The 22,364-nt window shown below is 43.6% G+C and overlaps 1 protein-coding gene across 4 annotated transcripts in view; it reads right to left on the bottom strand.

Moving 5' to 3' along the window:
* Positions 1–22,364, bottom strand: part of LOC110491683 (signal transducer and activator of transcription 5B) — a 35,063-nt gene that overhangs the window by 9,529 nt on the left and 3,170 nt on the right. For all 4 annotated transcript variants that reach the window (XR_005036482.1, XM_036946577.1, XM_036946576.1 and 1 more), the window contains exons 3-15: positions 21,891–22,047; positions 19,351–19,440; positions 18,964–19,144; positions 18,329–18,459; positions 17,006–17,157; positions 16,586–16,741; positions 10,255–10,434; positions 5,641–5,728; positions 2,395–2,517; positions 1,887–1,979; positions 1,500–1,706; positions 900–994; positions 124–266 (exon numbers count right to left, since the gene is read on the bottom strand). Coding sequence is in view for 3 of the 4 variants with exons in the window: in XM_036946577.1 (XP_036802472.1) it covers positions 124–266; positions 900–994; positions 1,500–1,706; positions 1,887–1,979; positions 2,395–2,517; positions 5,641–5,728; positions 10,255–10,434; positions 16,586–16,741; positions 17,006–17,157; positions 18,329–18,459; positions 18,964–19,144; positions 19,351–19,440; positions 21,891–22,047 (1,796 nt within the window). In the remaining variant the exon portion in view is untranslated. The remainder of the gene's footprint in view (positions 1–123; positions 267–899; positions 995–1,499; positions 1,707–1,886; positions 1,980–2,394; positions 2,518–5,640; positions 5,729–10,254; positions 10,435–16,585; positions 16,742–17,005; positions 17,158–18,328; positions 18,460–18,963; positions 19,145–19,350; positions 19,441–21,890; positions 22,048–22,364) is intronic.

The raw sequence follows: 22,364 nt of genomic DNA, 5'->3' as shown, positions 1-22,364 counted from the left end.
AACAAGGTTTTTCCTGCCTCAATTACCTACACTCCATCACACGATGTGGAGAACCATGCATAGGCTCATGTATTGGCCCGAAAACACTCTGCTTACTCCTAGGTGGGTAGTAGAGTACAGTACCCGCTTTGTTAGGGTTCTCTGCCACCCAGGCGATGGTGATGCCCCCGATCTCAGAGTCACTGAAGCGGAGCAGGAAGGTCCCGTTGGGCTTGGACATCAGCATGTCCTGGGCCTGCTGTTTATTCACAAAGCCCAAGATCGCCCTGTGTAACACGAATACGCAGTACGTAAACATACACACATGCGTACACAGTACACGCGCACACACACAGTATGGAAGTTAATGTTTCGCAAGCACTCACACAAATTCACACAATATGTAAAAAAATTAAAAAGTGCACACACGTTGCCCTATTTCATTGCACAATTCTAAAGACAGATTTTCACAATAAGAGCATGGTCAAAAGGCTGCTTATTCAACTCATTCCTTTCATCAAAAATGGTCTAATAACAGGGTTAATGGAAAGGCTGAGGCTGCAGGAGCGAATTGAACCGCCCCGTCCCACAGATGTTACAATGTGTGCGAGCAGTAAATTTGTTTGTTGTTTATTACAGACAGCTTACAACAGAGAAAGGCACTTTACAGTTGCAGTTTGTCAAAGTTTGTACACCAGACAAAGACGGCCGATCATGTGTGGGGGTGAGTGAGAACAGGAAGGAGGCAGAAGCGGTAGCAGAGCGAGCAGCGGGTACATACTTTTTGCTGTTGTGTAAAGTAGATAATCCCGCAGGAGCGCAAAAGGTACGGTTGTTAAGCTATAGGGAAGAAGCATCCAGAGAATTTGGCCACACATCCACGAATGGAAAAGCTCTGAATTGAAGCACTCCTCTCTTACCCGTCATTCCAGTGGGGCTTCAGGTGTTTCTTCATGAGCTCCATGACTCCGTCAAACCACTGCCAGAAAGTGAAGTTCCTCCCTGGCAAGCTCTCCTGTGGATAGCATAGATAATCAAACCTGCTTCGCAATACCATTGGTTTTCTTTCTATTACAAATACTTTTGACACTGGCATTGCTGTTAAAGTCTTAAAGATGGAATCCGCAGTAGGGTCAAACAGCTCCACTGGCCTCCCCACCACCATTGTTACCGAGCTGAGGAGCGTTGTTGAGAATGGTCAACTAAATTACAATACATAGTGCTCTTTAATTATGTGTGCAATGAAGTCCAAGGGCGGAAAAAAAACTGTTGTTTGCAGTAAAATTACTTTTGTTGTAATACCGCAAACGGACATGGCCGTTTCGTCATCGTGGATTCCAGCTTTAAGTCTGTGTGGAAACATCCCTATTCCAGTGGTTTAATGGTCATGTCGCAGTAGTAGTCAGTGGTGAAACGGTTAGAACTGGTTTGTACCGGGGCCAAGACATGGTCATGTGGCGGTAATAATAGTCACTGCTGTGGTAAAACAATCTAAAAGTCTTAATCAAAAACGGTCGTACCCGGTTGAACTGGGCCCAGGACATGGTCATGCTGCGGTAGTCTTCTGGGTTTATGCTGGCGCTGCTGAATGCCTTCTGGGCCAGGAAGACCAGGTTGTCGTCGCAGAGGCCGCGGGCACTGTGCATCTCTGCCTTGTATTTCATGTCTAGGGCTTCACACAGCTGGGGCCACAGCACCTTGTCAGGAACGACGAATGGCACCCTGCCCTGGGGGAGGGGGGATGGAGGAGGAAAGCAGAGTGTGTGTATGAGGGAGTGGAAAAGAGGGTTGGAACAGCAATAAGAATGATATATACAGGAGTTGTTCCGAACCTTTCCAACGCTTAGTGGCAGATAAGAGACAGGGGTGTATGCAAAGTGTCTTCCAGTAAAGGCCAATAAACTCACCGGCTCTGCAAAAGCATTGTCCCACAGGACCGTTGCCGTGGCGTTGTTGTCTTGACTACCGTGAACTATCACCACGACGGGGAGAGATAATGTCTGGGTGGGAGGGGGGGAATACAAAATAAAAGTTACACTGACTGCATTAAGTGATTAAATAGACTCATTTAAGTCATCCTACTCAAAGTTCACTAAAGAATGGATGTCAATGAAATGAAAGACATCCAATCTGATCAAAATGATCCTGTGTTGTCTCAATCTTGTTGCCCTATTCAATTGTGTTCCCCTTTAATTTAAGGACGCGGACAATATTTCAACCACATATCATGGTATCATATAACATGATCTTTGTAATAGCATTATGATGAGGTATGTTAGAGATCTGCTTCTCTTTGCCTTAAACTGCATAAAAAAAAAAAAGAGGGACCACAGACTACACAGAATTATTTCGATCTGGATTAAATGTTTAGACAAACTGGGCTCCGGTGTTTCTAGAAGTGGATTTTCCTGTAACCTTGACGTGGAAGACCAGCTCGTTGCCCCCCACGCTGAACTGAGACTCAAACATGACAGTGAACTTCTCCTCTGTGACCGACTCTGCCCCGCGACGGTCCGACCGCTTGATCCGCTTCAGGGACTAGAAAACACAGGAGAGACCACAACACAATCTCTGCTTATCGACCACAACTACAAAAATGCTGCAACATTTTGACCACATGTACATACAGTGCCTTGCGAAAGTATTCGGCCCCCTTGAACTTTGCGACCTTTTGCCACATTTCAGGCTTCAAACATAAAGATATAAAACTGTATTTTTTTGTGAAGAATCAACAACAAGTGGGACACAATCATGAAGTGGAACGACATTTATGGGATATTTCAAACTTTTTTAACAAATCAAAAACTGAAAAATTGGGCGTGCAAAATTATTCAGCCCCTTTACTTTCAGTGCAGCAAACTCTCTCCAGAAGTTCAGTGAGGATCTCTGAATGATCCAATGTTGACCTAAATGACTAATGATGATAAATACAATCCACCTGTGTGTAATCAAGTCTCCGTATAAATGCACCTGCACTGTGATAGTCTAAGAGGTCCGTTAAAAGCGCAGAGAGCATCATGAAGAACAGGGAACACACCAGGCAGGTCCGAGATACTGTTGTGAAGAAGTTAAAAGCCGGATTTGGATACAAAAATATTTCCCAAGCTTTAAACATCCCAAGGAGCACTGTGCAAGCGATACTATTGAAATGGAAGGAGTATCAGACCACTGCAAATCTACCAAGACCTGGCCGTCCCTCTAAACTTTCAGCTCATACAAGGAGAAGACTGATCAGAGATGCAGCCAAGAGGCCCATGATCACTCTGGATGAACTGCAGAGATCTACAGCTGAGGTGGGAGACTCTGTCCATAGGACAACAATCAGTCGTATATTGCACAAATCTGGCCTTTATGGAAGAGTGGCAAGAAGAAAGACATTTCTTAAAGATATCCATTAAAAGTGTTGTTTAAAGTTTGCCACAAGCCACTTGGGAGACACACCAAACATGTGGAAGAAGGTGCTCTAGTCAGATGAAACCAAAATTGAACTTTTTGGCAACAATGCAAAACGTTATGTTTGGCGTAAAAGCAACACAGCTGAACACACCATCCCCACTGTCAAACATGGTGGTGGCAGCATCATGGTTTGGGCCTGCTTTTCTTCAGCAGGGACAGGGAAGATGGTTAAAATTGATGGGAAGATGGATGGAGCCAAATACAGGACCATTCTGGAAGAAAACCTGATGGAGTCTGCAAAAGACCTGAGACTGGGACGGAGATTTGTCTTCCAACAAGACAATGATCCAAAACATAAAGCAAAATCTACAATGGAATGGTTCAAAAATAAACATATCCAGGTGTTAGAATGGCCAAGTCAAAGTCCAGACCTGAATCCAATCGAGAATCTGTGGAAAGAACTGAAAACTGCTGTTCACAAATGCTCTCCATCCAACCTCACTGAGCTCGAGCTGTTTTGCAAGGAGGAATGGGAAAAAATTTCAGTCTCTCGATGTGCAAAACTGATAGAGACATACCCCAAGCGACTTACAGCTGTAATCGCAGCAAAAGGTGGCGCTACAAAGTATTAACTTAAGGGGGCTGAATAATTTTGCACGCCCAATTTTTCAGTTTTTGATTTGTTAAAAAAGTTTGAAATATCCAATAAATTTCGTTCCACTTCATGATTGTGTCCCACTTGTTGTTGATTCTTCACAAAAAAATACAGTTTTATATCTTTATGTTTGAAGCCTGAAATGTGGCAAAAGGTCACAAAGTTCAAGGGGGCCAAATACTTTCGCAAGGCACTGTATATGTATCACAATTTGGCAAAACCACAAAAGGTTCGAGTAAAATGCCAATTAAGTCCAATTATAAATATATTTACAATAAATCAGTAATGTAATTGTAACTCATTCTAACCTAGCAGTTAGAGTGTTGGGCCAGTAACGAATCCCCGAGCTGACAAGGTGAAAAATCTGCCGACGTGCCCTTGAACAAAGCACTTAAACCTAATAGCTCCAGGGTCGCCGTTGATAATGGCAGACCCAGGCCGTGACCCCACTCTCCGAGGGTGTCTCAGGGGGAGTTGGGATATGCAAAAAACACATTTCCAATTCACACATGCGTATCAACCCTTTACACTCGTACCTGTATATAGGTTGAAAATGGCAGATTTGAGCAGATAAGCCCCTAAATTGGAACGAGCTGGCTGTACAGTTAAACTTATGCTCTGCGCTTCAAAGCACTATGGGTTTTGACTGACAGCCGTTCTGAACTTGAGCACCGCTCGCAACAAGAACTTGCCCCACATCCCTCCCGCTAAATTGGACAACCTTTGCACATTTGTTGTCAGAGATGGAAACAATGTAAATTAAGAGGACTATGTCTGGTGAAAGATGAGACCTTGAGGATTACATTAAACACCAAATGTGTACTTCACCTTTCCATAACATAATATATACAGTTTCAACGTTTATGATCACCACGTCTGATGTACAGTTACAAGATGACATGGCATCACAACCCTGTGCTGTCCTGAACAGAATGAACCGGTTTGTCCATTGTCAAGAAAATGGAGCTGCGGAACACACACCTGAACGCACGCATGACTCATTTCTACCCGAATTGCCCTGTGAAAGCCCAAACACTAAGATCATATTTTAGAAACTTAGCTGGTCATGTTGGCAATAAAACAAGCTTTCAAATGATGCCCACCTCAGATCGCGATTTATAAAATGGCCTGTTTTTGGATCCACCGTAAACAGTAATTGTGTGATGCAGGGCTGTGTTCCAAACAAAACTACAAGTGTGCTTGCTCTAGTTCCTCAACAGCACATAGGGGAGCTCTTCTTGTCATTTTTGTGTGTCTTATGTTGCACCTACCCCACATTTTGCAGGAATATTCTTATGTTACTGAATGTATTTTCAGATTTCGTTAACAAATGCAGCAAAAAGTACAGTAAATGTAAAATGCACATAAGATCAACTCTGTAATGTCTGGATTCAGTCTTGTGTCAGGTGAACTGTTGTATCCTCAACTTTGGTCTAATAATGCTTCCGTAATCTCCAAATTGTTCCCTTTCAATTGCTACCAAGCTTATGCATGTGCTTTTCATATTTCTTCTGGCCAATTCCCAACGGTGTAAAGGGTTAATACACCTGTACATGTTTGACATAAAAATAAAAAAACTGAGCGTTGGTTGCTTATTTATCCTAACTCACCATGTTCCTGAAGTGAGCACTCAGGGTTCCTGTGGTTCGGTGGTATTCCATCACACAGTTGTTGTTGAGAATTTCTCCACTGCTGTCACTGCAACACAGACAAGAGACATAAATCTGTCAAACTGTTGTGTGCGTGTGTACATGTACAAATGTGTATATTTGTCAACTTTTGGTTGCGGGTGACAGTAGTGGCCCTAGAATTGGACCGAGTAGAAGTTTCACATTTTGTATGTGTGTGTGTTTAGGGCCGTAGCCAACAATGAAGGTCCGGACCTCAGTTTTTTTTAGGAACTCAATCAGGTCTTTAACTTACTGCTGAAAGTTTGAATACACAAGGTGCAATTTCGAAACTTAGTTGCGCTTTAGCAGTTTTCCTCATTATATATCAAATCTTCTACGTCACATTCGTAAACAACAGGTGTAGACTAACAGTGAAATGCTTATAGATACTTCTGTACCTGTTTCCTCCAGGCCCTTCCTGACCATGCAGAAAGAAAAAAAATAGAGAAATAATAGAAATGTAATAACACAATAATAAAAGTAATAATTAATACACAAAGTAGAACGTGGCTGTATACACACGGGTACCAGTACCGAGTTGATGTCGGAAGTTTACATACACTTGGGTTAGAGTCATTAAAACTCATTTTTTAACCACTCCACAGATTTATTGTTAACAAACTATAGTTTTGGCAAGTCAGTTAGGATGTATTTCAAGGTCTACCTTCAAACTCAGTGTCTCTTTTGCTTGACATCAAGGGAAAATCAAAAGATATCAGCCAAGACCTCAGCAATTATTATTATATATATTTTTTTTAATTGTAGACCTCCACAAGTCTGGTTCATCCTTGGGAGCAATTTCCAAACACCTGAAGGTACCACGTTCATCTGTACAAACAATAGTATGCAAGTATAAACACCATGGGACCACGCAGCCATCATAATACTCAGGAAGGAGACACGTTCTGTCTCCTAGAGATTAATGTACTTTGGAGCAAAAAGTGCAAATCAATCCCAGAACAACAGCAAAGGACCTTGATGAAGATTCTGGAGGAAACAGGTACAAAAGTATCTATTTCCACAGTAAAACGAGTCCTATATCGACATAACCTGAAAGGCTGCTCAGCAAGGAAGAAGCCACTGCTCCAAAACCGCCATAAAAAAAGCCAGGCTACGGTTTGCAACTGCACATGGGGACAAAGACCGTACTTTCTGGAGAAATGTCCTCTGGTCTGATGAAACAAAAATAGAACTGTTTGGCCATAATTACCATCGTTATGTTTGGAGGAAAAAGGGGGAGGCTTGCAAGCCGAAGAACACCATCCCAACCGTGAAGCACGGGGTGGCAGCATCATGTTGTGGGGGTGCTTCGCTGCAGAAGGGACTGGTAACTTCACAAAATAGATGGCATCATGAGGAAAGAAAATTCTATGGATATATGGAAGCAACATCAAGACATCAGTCAGGAAGTTAAAGCTTGGTCGCAAATGGGTCTTCCAAATGAACAATGACCCCAAGCAGGACAACAAAGTCAAGGTATTGGAGTGGCCATCACAAAGCCCTGACCTCAATCCTATAGAAAATTTGTGGGAAGAACAGAAAAAGCGTGCACAAGCAAGGAGGCCTACAAACCTGACTCAGTTACACCAGCTCTGTCAGGAGGAATGGGCCAAAATTCACCCAAATTATTGTGGGAAGCTTGTGGAAGGCTACCCGAAACGTTTGACCCAAGTTAGAGGCAATGCTACCAAATACTAATTGAGTGTATGTAAACTTCTGACCCACTGGTAATGTGATGAAAGAAATAAAAGCTGAAATAAATCAGCAGGTAAATCATCAGTAGGTGAACCTAACTGACCTAAGACAGGGAATTTTTACTAGGATTAAATGTCAGGAATTGTGAAAAACTGAGTTTAAATGTAAGGCCTAAGGTGTATGTAAACTTCCGACTTAAACTGCATGTACATATTACTACGAATACAGTGGTTAAGGGCTTGTAAGTAAGCATTTCACGGTAAGGTCTACACCTGTAGTATTCAGCACGTTTTTGTTAAACGTTGAGCTGTAGTCAATGAGTATTTTCACATAGGTGTACCTCTTGTCAAGATGGGAGTGGGCAGTGTGGAGTGCAATAGAGATTGTGTCATCTGTGGAGGAAGTATGCAAATTGGAGTGGGTCCAGGGTGTCTGGAATGATGGCCTTGATGTGAGCCATGACCAGCCTTCAAAGCATTGCATGGCTACAGATGTGAGTGCTACGGGGAGATAGTCATGTAGACAGGTTACCTTGGCGTTGTTGGGCATAGGGACAATGGTGGTCTGCTTGAAATATGTAGGTAATACAGACTGGGTCAGAGAAAGGTTGTAAATGTCAGTGAAGACACTTTCCAGAGCATGCTCAGAGTATGCATCCTGATTACCGGCTTGGCCCTGCGACCTTGTAAATGTTAACCTGTTTGAAAGTCTTACATCAGCTACGGAGAGCGTGATCAGTCATTTGGAACAGCTGGCACTCGCATGCATGGTTCAGTGTCGCTTGCCTCGAAGCGAGCTTTGAAAGCATTTAGCTCGTCTGGTAGGCTCGCATCACAGGGCAGCTCGTGGCTGTGTTTCCCTTTGTAATCCATGATAGTTTAAAAGCCCTGCTACATCCGGGGTGGCAGGGTAGCCTAGTGGTTAGAGCGTTGGACTAGTAACCGAAAGGTTACAAGTTCGAATCCCCGAAAATCTGTCGTTCTGCCCCTGAACAGGCAGTTAACCCACTGTTCCTAGGCCGTCATTGAAAATAAGAATTTGTTCTTAACTGACTTGCCTAGTTAAATAAAGGTAAAAAAAATAAAAATAAGGATCGCATAGCCAGATAGCTACCAAGCCAAACAAAATGACTTGCCATTCGTCCAGCAGCTCCACACTGACTAATGAATAAAGGCGATGGACTTTTGTATCCTCTAGTTGCACAGGTGACATGCTAGAAAGAGCATTTTCCCGTTCGCTTCTGGCCCTATACAGCTCGTTGAGGTTGGTCTTAGTGCCAGCATCGGTTAGTGGTGGTAAATAGACACCAGCTGTTTTTGTTGGACTTTCTTTTTTTTAAGTAAAAATAAAATAAAATATCAACACACTGCATTTCAAACATTCATGAATGATTCATGAATTCAGGGCTTGTAAAATTAAACCTAGAGTAAATATGATCCTTCAACCATAAGACCCACAAATAAGTTAATTTAATCAAAATAGTTATATTCACGGATCTGGCTTTCATGTCTATAAATATGCCCTATTTGTTAGAAAAACTAACCAGAACCATCCATGTACAATGCACATCCAACAATAACGACCAACTCTGGTAGCGGGCATTATAGAACGTTAACACAGGTCTCAAACAATCTCTCAAGCACAAGCCCAGTGCTAGTGAGTAGCCAGCTAATCTTTATGTTTGAAGTGCAGCCAACTTGGATCTATTTGCTTTGCTAACAAGGTAGAACAGTTGAACTGTTATGAATACACCCTCCTGTCTGTCTCCAACCGTTTGAACGATAGGTCGTTCACTTTGTTTAGATGTTGAAATCAAATGGCCTACCTGGATAAGACGCTAATTTCTCAGAAAGAGAACAATTTGCCAATTCCTTATGCATCTATTTTATGCTCATTGCACATTTATAAAACACAGACTAGACAGCTAGCCCATAAGTCTGTTGCTAAAATGTTGCTAGCGGTACCGCAATACGGTGCACAACAAACTGAGCATACATTTTCCACAATCAGGTTAATTGAGTGTGAAAAACCCAGCAGCGTTTGAGTTCTTAACACACTGAAACAAGTGCACCTGGCACATACAACGTTCAAAGGCACTTAAATCTTTTGTCTTGCCCATTCACCCTCTGAATGGCACATTAACGATGTCTCAAGGCTTGAAAATACTTCTTTAACCGGTCTACACTGACTGAAGTGGTTTTTAACAGGCGACATCCACAAAGGTATGACAGCTTTCACCTGGATTCACCATGTCAGTGTGTACAGGAAAAAGCAGGTGTTCCTAATATTTTGTACACTCAGTGTAATCTGTTTCTCTCTGTGTCCATATGACCAATTATGATCCAACCTCCAGTGATGCAAATCGAGGTTAGTGATCGATGTTCTGATGTCCAGAAGGTCTTTTCGGTCATAGGAAAGAAACAATGGCGGAAACATTATGTACAAATAAGTTCAGATCTGTGCAACAAAAAAAAGAGTTGGTCAGGAGACCGTAAAACGGCAGCTTTCCATTGCAGCGCGATTCTAAACAAACAGATTCACTGACAGTCACTGTAAAAGACAAACAAAATGTAATTGGTAAATTAGTCTAGGTCGTCTAGCTAGCCAGCTATCTACACCTGTAATATTCATGGCTGAATTATAGACTGGGCATGCAGGGCACTATTTTTTCTGTCACTCAAATATATTAACATGGCATAAGGCATGGAAAAGTGTAAAATTGCAGGAAATAAGCTTTAAAACTGCAAACATTTCTCCCCACCCCCATCCGGACCTCACCAAAACTCAGACCCTGGCTATGGCCCTGTGTGTGTTTAAGTGTGTATGCCTGTCAGAGGGTGTGTGTGTGTGGCTTCTCACTTGCGGGTGCTCTCATTCTTGAGAAGGGCCTTGGCCTGCTGCTCGCTGACGATGACTGCCTTGACCTGCGGGGGGTTCATGTGCACGTTGAGCTTCCCGCCCACCAGTAGGCGCACAGTCGCCGCAAACTTAGTCTGGGTCTTCAGCACCTGGGGGGGCTGCTTCTCGATGATAAACGTACTGATAGGTGAGGTGAGGGATTTGGGGGGGGGGGGGGGGGGGATGTAGCAAGGGAGAAAAGATGGTTGGGTAGAAAAAGAGTGAGAGAAAGTGGGTAAATGCTGCATTTAAAAGATTAGAGGCTGCGTACAAGATAAAATGACATGACCTACAGATTGTAGGGGTGTAACGGTACACGGATTCACACCAAACCGTTTTGGGATCTCAGTTTGGGACGCACTTTGAAGCTGAATGAATACATAATAGATCACACTAGGCCTACAGGCTGCCTACACTGTTGTACGCCTCGAGGAAAATCGGAGCAGAATCTCTCGTCATCTGGCTATTCCGTTAAAGCAACTAGAGCCCATCACCCCAGTATTCCGTGCACCAGAGCAAAAAAAAATAACTACACCTCCCCTCTGCATTCAAGCAGCCCGTCGCAGCCGATTCTGATCGGGCCTAAGAAAATCACGAGAGAAATAGGTATGTTTATAGCCGCGGATATGCACCCATTCTCAGTGGTTGAGAAGAATAGGGGGTTTCAGCACCTTGTGAAAGTGCTCGTGCCACGTTATGAACTTGGCTCTCTCGCACTGACTTCAGCAAACAAGCAGTACCCGCTCTATAAGCAAGCTAAAGCAGAAGTCGTCAATGAATTGGCCAACGCACCCGGTGTTGTGCTCATTACAGGTGGATGGACCTCCAGGGCTTCTTAACAGTGACAGCCCATCACATTACCCCGGAGGGTGAAATGAGAAGTACGTGCTACAGACACGCCACCTATATGAGTCACACAAGTGCATATTTCTCTCTTTGTAAGAGAACCTTATAGCATAGGCCTATGCAATGTCAGCCATGTTTACATATTGATTTCAAACCCATATTGCACTTTATTTTTGTGTTAATTTAAGAAACTACAAAGTGTTGGTTTTCCTAATTGTGCTCTTATCAGGCATTATATGACTCATGATCATATACTGAACAAAAATATAAAACATGCAAAGTGTTGGTCCAATGTTTCATGAGCTGAAATAAAAGACCCCAGAAATGTGTTTACATCCCTGTTAGTAAGCATTTCTCCTTCCACCTGACAGGTGTGGCTTATCAAGAAGCTATTTAAACAGCATGATGCCACACAGGCCACTTTAAAAATGAGCAGTTTGTCACACAACACAATGTCCACAGATGTCTCAAGTTTGAGGTCATATGCAATTTGCATGCTGACTGCAGGAATGTCCACCGGAGCGGTTGCCAGAGAACTGAATGTTCATTTCTGTACCAGAGAATTTGGCTGTATGTCCAGCCAGCCTCACAACAGCAGAACACGTGTAACCATACCAGCCCAGGAACTCCACATTCGGCTTCTTCCCCTGCGGGATCGTCTGACACAGCTAAGGAAACTGGGTTTGCACAACCAAAGAATGTCTGCACAAACAGTCAGAAACCGTCTCGGGGAAGCCCATCTCCGTGCTAGTCGTCCTTACCATGGTCTTGACCTGACTGCAGTTCGGCATCATAGCCAACTTCAATGGGCAAATGCTCAACTTCGATGGCAACTAACACACTGGAGAAGTGTGCTCTTCATGGATGAATCCCGGTTGCAACTGTACCAGGCAGATGAAAAATGTTGAAAGAACCTGTACACAATTCCCGATAGATGAAAATGTCCCAGTGGCCTGCATACTCACCAGACATGTCACCCATTGAGCATGTTTGGGATGCTCAGTAAGACAGCATGTTCCAGTTTGCACCAATATCCAGCAACTTCGCACAGCCATTGAAGAGGAGTGGGACAACATTCCACAATCAACAGTCGGATCAACTCATTACAAAAGGAGAAGTGCGAGGCAAATGGTGGTTACACCTGATACTGACTGGTTTTCTGATGAACATTTTGGGGATAATTGTGAGGTGGAAACTTTCCGTGGGAATATAAGCAAATTAATATTGAGTTTATTTTTACAGGGACAATGCCCATTAATCAAAATGAACAGTGATGATGGCTATTGGGCTTCCTATCAAGCCTGTTTGTAGACAGACTGAATAGCCATCCTCAACAAGGTTAATACCATTTAAATATAGATGTTTTTTGCTTTGGATATATTTACCATACAGAAACATAAATATTTTACCTTATCATAAGTAGACATAATTGGAAATGATTAAATCCTTCCAATAAAAATAAAAACATTTAGTTACAAATTAAACTTCAAATGAGTCACATGGGATGATTTCATTGGACAAAAGGGAATATTGATTGATCCATCGCATCTCCCAATAACATTTTCAACATACATCTGTAAAATGATAGTCTAGAAACTAAAGCTTTGGTTGTCTTCCTCTCAGGCTTCCATGTCTTCTCCCTAGACCTCCTCAATGTCCAATTTTTGAATATCAGACTCTGAGGCCTCATCTTCACAGTTACTTTCCTACCTTGTTGAGGATAGCTCGTTGTCAGGCGCAAAAGACACAAATTTGCCTGGATGGCCACCAATTTTTCAACCCTTGTATTGGTCAGCCTGTTGTATGCTTTGGTATGTGTGTTCCCAAACAAGGACCAGTTGCCCTCTGAGGCGGCTGATGTTGGTGGGATTTGGAAGACGGTGGAGGCAACAGGGGAAAGAGCCTCAGATCCACAAAGTCCTTTCCACCAGATGAGATATGTTGGCACAACTGCCATATTGCATCTCCATCCCAAAGCCCTTGCTTGGAAGCGTACTTTGCCAGACCTCCAAGAACCTTGCCCTCATCCAGGCCACGGTGGTGAGATACGGTAGTGGTGACACTATAGGCCTTGTTGATCTCTGCACCAGACAGGATACTCTTGCCAGCATACTTGGGGTCTAACATGTACGGTGTATGGGCTGCAGGCAGAAGTCTTCACGCTTTTTGATGCAATTCAGAACTGCAGTTTCCTCTGCTTGGAGTGCGTAGGGCAGTGAAGTGGGCAGGGTGGAACGGATTTCTTCTCTTACATCTGCAAGCAGAGTCTGAACATCAAACAGAATGGCATTGTCTCCCTCAATCCGTGCAATGGCTACTGCTATACGTTTCAGGATTTTCAGGCTGCTTACCACTCTCTCCCAAAATACATCATCCAGGAGGATCCTCTTGATGCGGCTGTCCATATCAAACATGATGACAACACCACCCCAATGAGTGTTGCTGGGCAGCTTCCATGTGGTGCTCTTATTCTTCTCACTTACAGTCCTACCCTCAGATACATCTACATTTCGTTGGCTCTCTTGTAGAGTGTTTCCATTGTTTTCAGTGCCATGATATCCTTGAGGAGCAGATTCAATGCATGAGCAGCACAGCCAATGAGCGTGATGTGAGGGTAGGACTCCTCCAATTTAGACCAAGCAGCCTTCATGTTAGCAGCATTGTCTGTCACCAGTGCAAATACCTTCTGTGGTTCAAGGTCATTGATGACTGCCTTCAGCTCATCTGCAATGTAGAGACCGGTGTCTGTTGTCCCTTGTGTCTGTGCTCTTGTAGAATACTGGTTGAGGGGTGGAGATGATGTAGTTAATTATTCCTTGCCCACGAACATTCGACCACCCATCAGAGATGATTGATTTCTCTATGATTTGCTTGACTTTCACTAAACTCTGTTGAACTCCGCATCCAGCAAATGAGTAGATCAAGCATTTCTGGTTGGAGGGGTGTATGCTGAGCGAAGAACATTCAGAAATCTCTTCCAATACACATTGCCTGTGAGCAGCGGTGAACCAGTTGAATGTCTTGCTCGAGCTGTGTATGCATCTGACTACATTCGTCCATTGAGTCAAAAATAACTTCTGATTCCAGGAGGACCATGAGCTGTTGCTATCTATAAGGTGTCTGATTCATAATTTTCACCTCGAATAGAAGTAGAGGGACTTTTGTCAGAGGTTGCTTGTTGTGAGCACTGAGGGAACTTGATGCACTTAGCCAGATGATTCTGCATCTTTGTTGCATTCTTCACATATGATTTGGCACAGTATTTGCAAATGTACACAGCTTTTCCTTCTACATTAGCTACAGTGAAATGACTCCACCCATCAGATAGTGCCCGTGGCATTATCCTGTAAAGATTAGAAAAACAATTGTAAAAAGAAAATAAATAAAAAAATACAATTCCATGTACAGATAAATAGTTAAGCAGTTAGATTAAACAACTCCTTTGTAAGATAAATGTTGTAAAATAAAAAATGTATGGAAACAGGTGAATTAACACTCAGCAGGCTCAAGCAAGATAAAACCCACATGATTGCAAAAAAACTAACTAGCAGAAATTGTTAACAAGTTAGAAATGACTTTAACCTCTCTGATCTCCCAAACCCGGATCCGGTATCGTGACTACAGCCTCAAGCTCATTACCATAACGCAACGTTAACTATTCATGAAAATCGCAAATGAAATGAAATAAATATGCCATCTCGCAAGCTTAGCCTTTTGTAAACAACACTGTCATCTCAGATTTTCAAAATATGCTTCTCAACCATAGGAAAACAATAATTTGTGTAACAGTAGCTAGCAAACAAAGGATTTAGCGTTAGCATTAGCATTAGCATCCAGCACGCAACATTTCAACAAAAACATAAAAGCCTTCAAATAAAATCATTTACCTTTGAAGAACTTCTGATGTTTTCAATGAGGATACTCTCAGTTGGATAGCAGATGCTCAGTTTTTCCAAAAAGATTCTTTGTGTATTAGAAATAGCTCCGTTTTATACATCACATTTGGCTACCAAAAAAACCCCGAAAATTCAGTCCTCAAAACGCGAACTTTTTTCCAAATTAACTCCATAATATCGACTGAAAACATGGCAAACGTTGTTTAGAATCAATCATCAAGGTGTTTTTCACATATCTCTTCATTGATACATCGTTCTTGGACACATGGTTTCTCCCCTGAATCAAATGGTAAAGTAAAAGCAGCTGGCAATTGCGCACCGAATTCCACGCAGGACACCAGGCGGACACTTGGAAAATGTAGTCTCTAATGGTCAATCTTCCAATGATATGCCTACAAATACGTCACAATGCTGCTAAGACCTTGGGCGAACGACAGAAAGTGTAGGCTCATTCCTTGCGCAATCACAGCCATATAAGGAGACAATGGAAAACAGAGCTTCAGAAATTCTGCTAATTCCTGGTTGATGCATAATCTTGGTTTCGCCTGTAGAATGAGTTCTGGGGCACTTACAGACAAAATCTTTGCAGATTCTGAAACTTCAGAGTGTTTGCTTTCCAAAACTATATGCATAATATGCATAGTCGAGCATCTTTTCGTGACAAAATATCGCGCTTAAAACGGGAACGTTTTTTATCCAAAAATGAAATAGCGCCCCTAGAGATCTAACAGGTTAAACACTTTGCTGTAGGCTACTATTTACTAGTTAACAAAAAATAATGTCATAAAATATATTCACCCCACCCAGTATTGTAATCAAAACTTACCAGAAAGCATGTAGTCCTTGGCTCAGACAGTGTAGTAGTGTGGGCTCAATAGCATATCATTAGTGTGCAAGAACTTGAGAATCAGCTGTACATGTGATGGAAGAATGCACTGTGCATGCAGAGGGTTGCAATTCCATTGAATTGGGGATAGTTTAACCAAAATATGCCACAAAACCTAGAATTGCCTAATTTGTATCCCACAAAAAAAGGTTCACTAATATTTTTAAGCAAAATCCCCCAAATTCAAGGGCTTAGCTTCCCATGGAAAGTTCCCGACCCTTTGCAACCCTATCCACGTCCACACCTTTTTTTTAAGGTATATGTGACCAACAAATTCATATCTATATTCCCCGTCATAGATTTGAAATTAATGTATTTATCCCGATCGACTGATTTCCTTATATGGACTGTAACTCAGTAAAATCTTTGATCATTTTTGCATGTTGCGTTTATATTTTTGTTCAGTATATATAGAATCTGGACCAACACTTTGTATTTTCTTAAATAATCCCAAAATTAGTTCCATTAGACTGGAATTGGAGGCAAATGACTACAAATACACACACAGAACTATCTGCCCTGAGCATGCTGTTCTGCAAACTAGTACAGAAGCACATACACACTCACATCATGATCAGCACATTAACAAACCTGTACTCTTTGCATTATTGTGGATAACCTGGAAAACAAACGCCACATGCCTCCCCCACACACCCACCCCTACCTGGTGACGAGAGCGGAGATGATGTCGGTGATGTCAGAGTTGAGCTTGGTGAGCAGCTCCTCCATTGGGCCAGGCAGAGGTAGCTGCTGGGTCAGGTGTTCGGCCCGCCGGATCTGCTGCCGGTTCTGCCAGATCAGGTCCGCTAGCTTTTCACACCTGGAGAGGGAAACAAGAACAAGCCCCCAAGAAAACACACACACATAAGCAGAGATGCGCACACACACACACACACAAAAACAGAATCAGAGTGAGGGATGGGAAAGCGGTTTGTGTTCAATTTGTAAAGGAGAGTGGCTAGAGAGAGACTAAGTGGCACACCAGCGCCAGGAGCGCGAAAGCACCCCTACCCCGCAACCCAAGAAGAGCGTCGGCAGCAATGGACAGCTAGGAGTGTGTGTGTGTGTGTGTGGTGGGACTCACCAGGACTGCAAGACATCCAGTCCCCCCTCGGTGGGTCCCCCGTTGCCGGCCAGCTGCTGACGTCTCTTCCACTGGATCAGCTCCTCATCCAGGATCAGCGTCTGCTGCTTCCTCAGCTGGCCCAGAGTCTTCTGGTGCTTCTCCGCCAGGTCCTACACACACACACAAAAAAGAATATCAATAATAATTTAAAATAAAATTTAAAATCGCAAACACACACAAATGGAGACACACGCAAGCTTGGTTTCCATCCAATTGGCGACAGATTTTCATGCGAATATTCTAGAATCTGCTTAAAGAAAATATGTGCATGTTCCCACCAGTGGCATGTTCAGTCGGCTCAAGTACACACAAAATGTACTTTATTGCTTAAGTTTTCATGTACCGAATAAAAATCTGAAGTTCAACATGTTTCCGGCGCATTTCCAAATCTAACGATAGTTGTGTCACAAGAACTGTTGCGTTAAATAGCAAATGTGCCTACTCTGGTCTTGGCATGTGCACTCTAGCCAACAGCTGGCAGATACAGTGTGGGTAGGCTAGTCTACATGATTACATTATTATGGATAAGAGCAAGAAGAGTTTACTAGTCTAACGGCAGCCAAGCATCGATCATCATGTCACCAGAATAAGACCCTCCATACTTATTGGAAAGGTGCGTCAAGCTCATAACCATGCACTTCCACCACCCTGTGTAGTTCATTAGAACTTATTTTTTGTATTTTACCACCCTTTTCTCCCCAATTTCGATCAATACGTCCTCCGAAACATCACCCGCCAAACCCCGCTCAACCTGGGAGCCAGTCGCACCAATCTGTCGGAGGAAAAACCGTTCAACTGACGACCAAGGTCAGTCTGCAGGCGTCCAGCCCGCCACAAGGAATAGCCAGAGCGCGATGAGCCAAGTAAAGCCCCCCCCCCGGCCAAACCCTCCCCTAACCCGGTCAATGCTGGGCCAAATTGTCTGCCGCCCTATGGTTCTCCCGATCACGGTCGGTTGTGATACAGCCCAGGATCGAACCCGGGTCTGTCTTTAGCACTGTGCAACTCGGGAGGCCCCATCAGAACTTATTTCCTCTGTAGCCTAATAAATTTAATGGTTTACTAATGGTTTACTAACATCTGTACCAGGTCAGCTTATTTGTAGTAACGAAATAAATATAACAAAATTTACAAATTTACAAAATTCACTCCCCAATTCCTTTAATTGGAAGAAATGTTTATGCTTCTGGCCCCAATCTAGTAGTATTGAATGTGTTGCTTGTGTATGCACTGTATATCTGCCAGTCTGTTTCTGCAGTGTGTGTGTGTTTAGTAGTGTACCAGTCTGTATTTCTGCAGTGTGTTGGCCTCCCTGGTGAGCCAAGCCTCCACGGTGGCTCTCTTGGCCTGCAGGCTGGTCTCCCTCTGGGTTCGCTCTTCTGCCGGCACGGCTGACAGACTGCTCAACTGGGCTACAGAGTGGAGGGAGAGGGGGGGGGGGGGGGGGGGGGGGGGGGGGGGGGAAGAGAGAAGGAAGGGGAGGGTTGAAGTAGGGGGGGGGGGTGATTAATGGAGGAAGAAGATGAGAGGAGGGAGGTTGAAGGAGAGGGAGAAGTGGAGGTGGTGGCGGCGGCATGGGTAAATACATCTAATTTCCCCGTTACATACACCCACCTGGAGAGCTACTATACGGAGTATGCAGGCTTTTACTCTAACCACTAACAGGGTTGATCCACTCTAACATGATTCAGCTCATCAAGGCCCTGAGGCGCGGTCGATTAGTTGAATCTGGGTCGTGTTCATTAGGCACAACATGGAAGAAAACAGAGTGAAATGGGGAGGAACTACCTGAACTTGTCCAACAAGAAATGCTCGTTTTGGTTGCGAAACGTTTTGCTACAGTGTGCCCAAGTGGGTTAATCCCTCAAGGAATGCATTGAGAAGCGCTGCTGTAATATAGGCAGTCAGCGTCTCACCCTGGATGCGCAGGTTCTCCTGGTACTGGATGATGAAATACTCCTGGTTGTGCTGCAGCTTGCGCAGCTCGTTCTCAGTCTCCTGCGTGGACACGCGCAGCTCCTCAAACGTCTGGTTGATCTGCTGGTGCCTCTGGGACAGGCTGTCCATGGTCCCACCCCCACCGCCACTCCCGACGGCCTGCCAATGGGGAAAGAGGCCTTGAGAGAGCAGTCCAATTGGATGACAGAGCTCCAGCAGGATGAAGTATAGTCAAGGCCGCCAAGGGCCCGTTCAACAGAGAGCGACATCATAAAACAAAGCATTTTGTACAATTTATATGATTTGCTGTCTTGTAGAATAGGGAGTCATTCCAGCTCTATAAACTCTGTGTGTGTAAGTCTCACGTTGTTGGCCTCCTGCACAAGCCTCTGCTCCGAGTGAAGGATATGCTTGATGCAGCGCACCAGCTCAAGGGGACAGCGGTCATACGTGCTCTGAGGAAGGAAAGGATGCATTTGTCATACAAACACACAAGTGTACACACAAACAGATGCAGACACAAAAACAAAAAGGCGCACAGCCGCAAGATTTCAATACTCTTCCACAGAGGATACGCCGAGGATGCACTTCAGTATCCTTCGCTAAAGGAGGTAATTGAGAAAGGGAGCAAACTCCTCCGTTCGCCTACTACCGAATTGACACCCTTCTCGGTTTCCAGAGGAGAGGAGGACGGAGGAGTCAAAAAGGGCAGACTTTTGTCTAATTGAGAATCTCCCACACATACACACGAAGAAAAAGCTGCACTATGACGAAGTGGACACGGCCACTGCCGTCACGACGCCACCCCAGTAGCATTGGCTGCTGTTCCAATACGGAGCCCTGCACCACCAGGGGAGGGAGAACATACTGCATACATACTCTAACAAGGCTAACTCAATCAGATCAATCAACTGAAATGGGTTTTGTGGGCTAACATCAGTGTTGACGCCAGGCATTTGTAACACTGCCACTTGACCCTCGAAGTAGTGACAATTTCATACCACGTTGTGAAGTTAGAGAGTGCTACAGAGAAACGCCTTTGGAATTTTCCTAATCTTCTGCTTCATTTCAAGGTGCCAAAAATTCAGTGTGAGCCAACGCCGGATTAGCCACCTCCTGCTGTAACAGTGCTGGGCCATAATTAGGCACCAAACGGAAGAAAACCCAGACCTGCCCATTTAGAGAAGCTTGTTTTCATCTTTCAGTGCAGAAACGCTGCGTCCCTTAACTTCTTGGTGACTGGGGGGCCGTATAGAGTAGCTTGGATGAATACGGTGCCCAGAGTAAACTGCCTGCTACTCAGCCATAAAAGCTAGAATATGCATATTTGGATAGAAAACACTGAAGTTTCTAAAACTGTTTGAATGATGTCTGAGTATAACAGAACTCATATGGCAGGCGAAAAACTGAGAAAAAAATCCAACCGGGAAGTGGGAAATCTGATTTTGGTTGTTTTTCCATCTCATTCCCTATTGAAGATACAGTGGGATATTGGTCATGTTGCACTTCCTAAGGCTTCCACTAGATGTCAAGTCTTTAAAACTTTGTTTGAGGCTTCTACTGTGAAGTGGGTCCGAATGGGAGGGGAATGAGTCAGAGGTCTGGCAGAATGCTTTGAGATCGTGACGCGCGGTCATGTGAGAGTTAGCTCGCGTTCCATTGCTTTTCTACAGACAAAGGAATTCTCCGGTTGAAATATTATTGAAGATTTATGTTAAAAATATCCTAAAGATTGATTCTATACGTAGTTTGACATGTTTCTACGGACTGTAACGGAACTTTTTGGACTTTTCGTCCGACCTTTCGGCTGGACTTGCACGCGCGTTTGGATTTGTTCACCAAACGCCCTAACAAAGGAAGGTATTTGGACATAAATTATGAACTTTATCAAACATTTATTGTGGAACTGGGATTCCTGAGAGTGCATTCTGATGAAGATCAAAGGTAAGTGAATATTTATAATGCTATTTCTGACTAATGTTGACTACATAACATGGCGGATATCTCTTTGGCTGGTTTGGGCTTTGAGCGCCGTACTCATAGATTATTGCATGGTATGCTTTTTCCGTAAGTAAAAAAAAAAAAATATGACACAGCGGTTGCATTAAGGAGAAGTTCATCTAAAGTTCCATGTATAATAGTTGTATCTTGTATCAATGTTTATTATGAGTATTTCTGTGAATTGATGTGGCTCTCTGTTTTGGAACTACTGAACATAACACGCCAATGTAAAATGTGATTTTTGGATATAAATATGCACTTTATCGAACAAAACATGTATTGTGTAACATGAAGTCATGAGTGTCATCTGATGAAGATCAAAGGTTAGTGATTAATGTTATCTATATTTCTGCTTTTTGTGACTCCTCTCTTTGGCTGTAAAAGTGGCTGTGTTTTTCTGTGACTTGGTGGTGAACTAACAATCGTTTGTGGTGCTTTCACTGTAAAGCCTTTTGAAATCAAGCACTGTGGCTGGATTAACGAGAATTGTATCTTTAAAATGGTGTAAAATACTTTTATGCTTGAGGAATTTTAATTATGAGATTTGTTGTTTTGAATTTGGCGCCCTGCACTTTCACTGGCTGTTGACGGGGTGGGGCGCTACCGTCCCAATTATCCCAGAGACGTTAATGAACACAAACTAGTGTAGGTGTCTCTCCCATAAAGGTAGAGTGTTATAACTACAGACAGGCATTTCTATGGAACCTGCTCAATGGTGCATCAACCTAAAACAGAGACGTTAGGTTCGCTTCGAGATGCTACAAGATATTTTTTTTTTTGGGGGGGGGGGGGGTTAGGCATTGTCTCCTGTGCTGGAGAACCAGAAGACATGTAATTCAAGCTGCATTACACAAGACATCCGCTACTACTTGGGGTGCACACTCTGGCCCCTTTGGTCTCTTACCTTGAGCTGGCTGGCGTAGTGTCCCAGTTTGATCTTGAGCAGGAAGCCGTCCTCCCCCACTTGGTGCTCGGCCTTCCTCTGCAGCTCCTGCACCAGGCTGTCCAGCAGACGCTTGGCCTTCAGCTCATCCTGGGGGTTCTCCAGCTCCACAGAATCCCTGGGTTGCCCGGGTCAGGGGTCAAACAGACAACATCAGAAGTACTAAGTTGTGGGACATGGGTTTATATACTCATTATCCATGCCTTTATCTCCAGCTCTCTAAATGTAGCACACACAGGCTCTCTTTTGTCCTGTGTAACCTTCTGTGCATTTCGCACAACATTGTTTTGTCACGTGCACACAAGTACTACAGATGTAAACTAGCTCCATAGCCATTTCCAGCACATACACATTGATGTGAAATCTTAAATGGTAAATGGGCTACTGTCCCTGTCAAATTAGACTCAATTCCTTAGAAACACGCACACACATTTA

The sequence above is a fragment of the Oncorhynchus mykiss genome, chromosome 16 (assembly GCF_013265735.2).
Source record: "Oncorhynchus mykiss isolate Arlee chromosome 16, USDA_OmykA_1.1, whole genome shotgun sequence".
Taxonomy (NCBI): Eukaryota; Metazoa; Chordata; class Actinopteri; order Salmoniformes; family Salmonidae; genus Oncorhynchus; species Oncorhynchus mykiss.
Note: the sequence above shows the minus strand (reverse complement) of the source record. Positions and strands in the feature narration are given on the sequence as shown.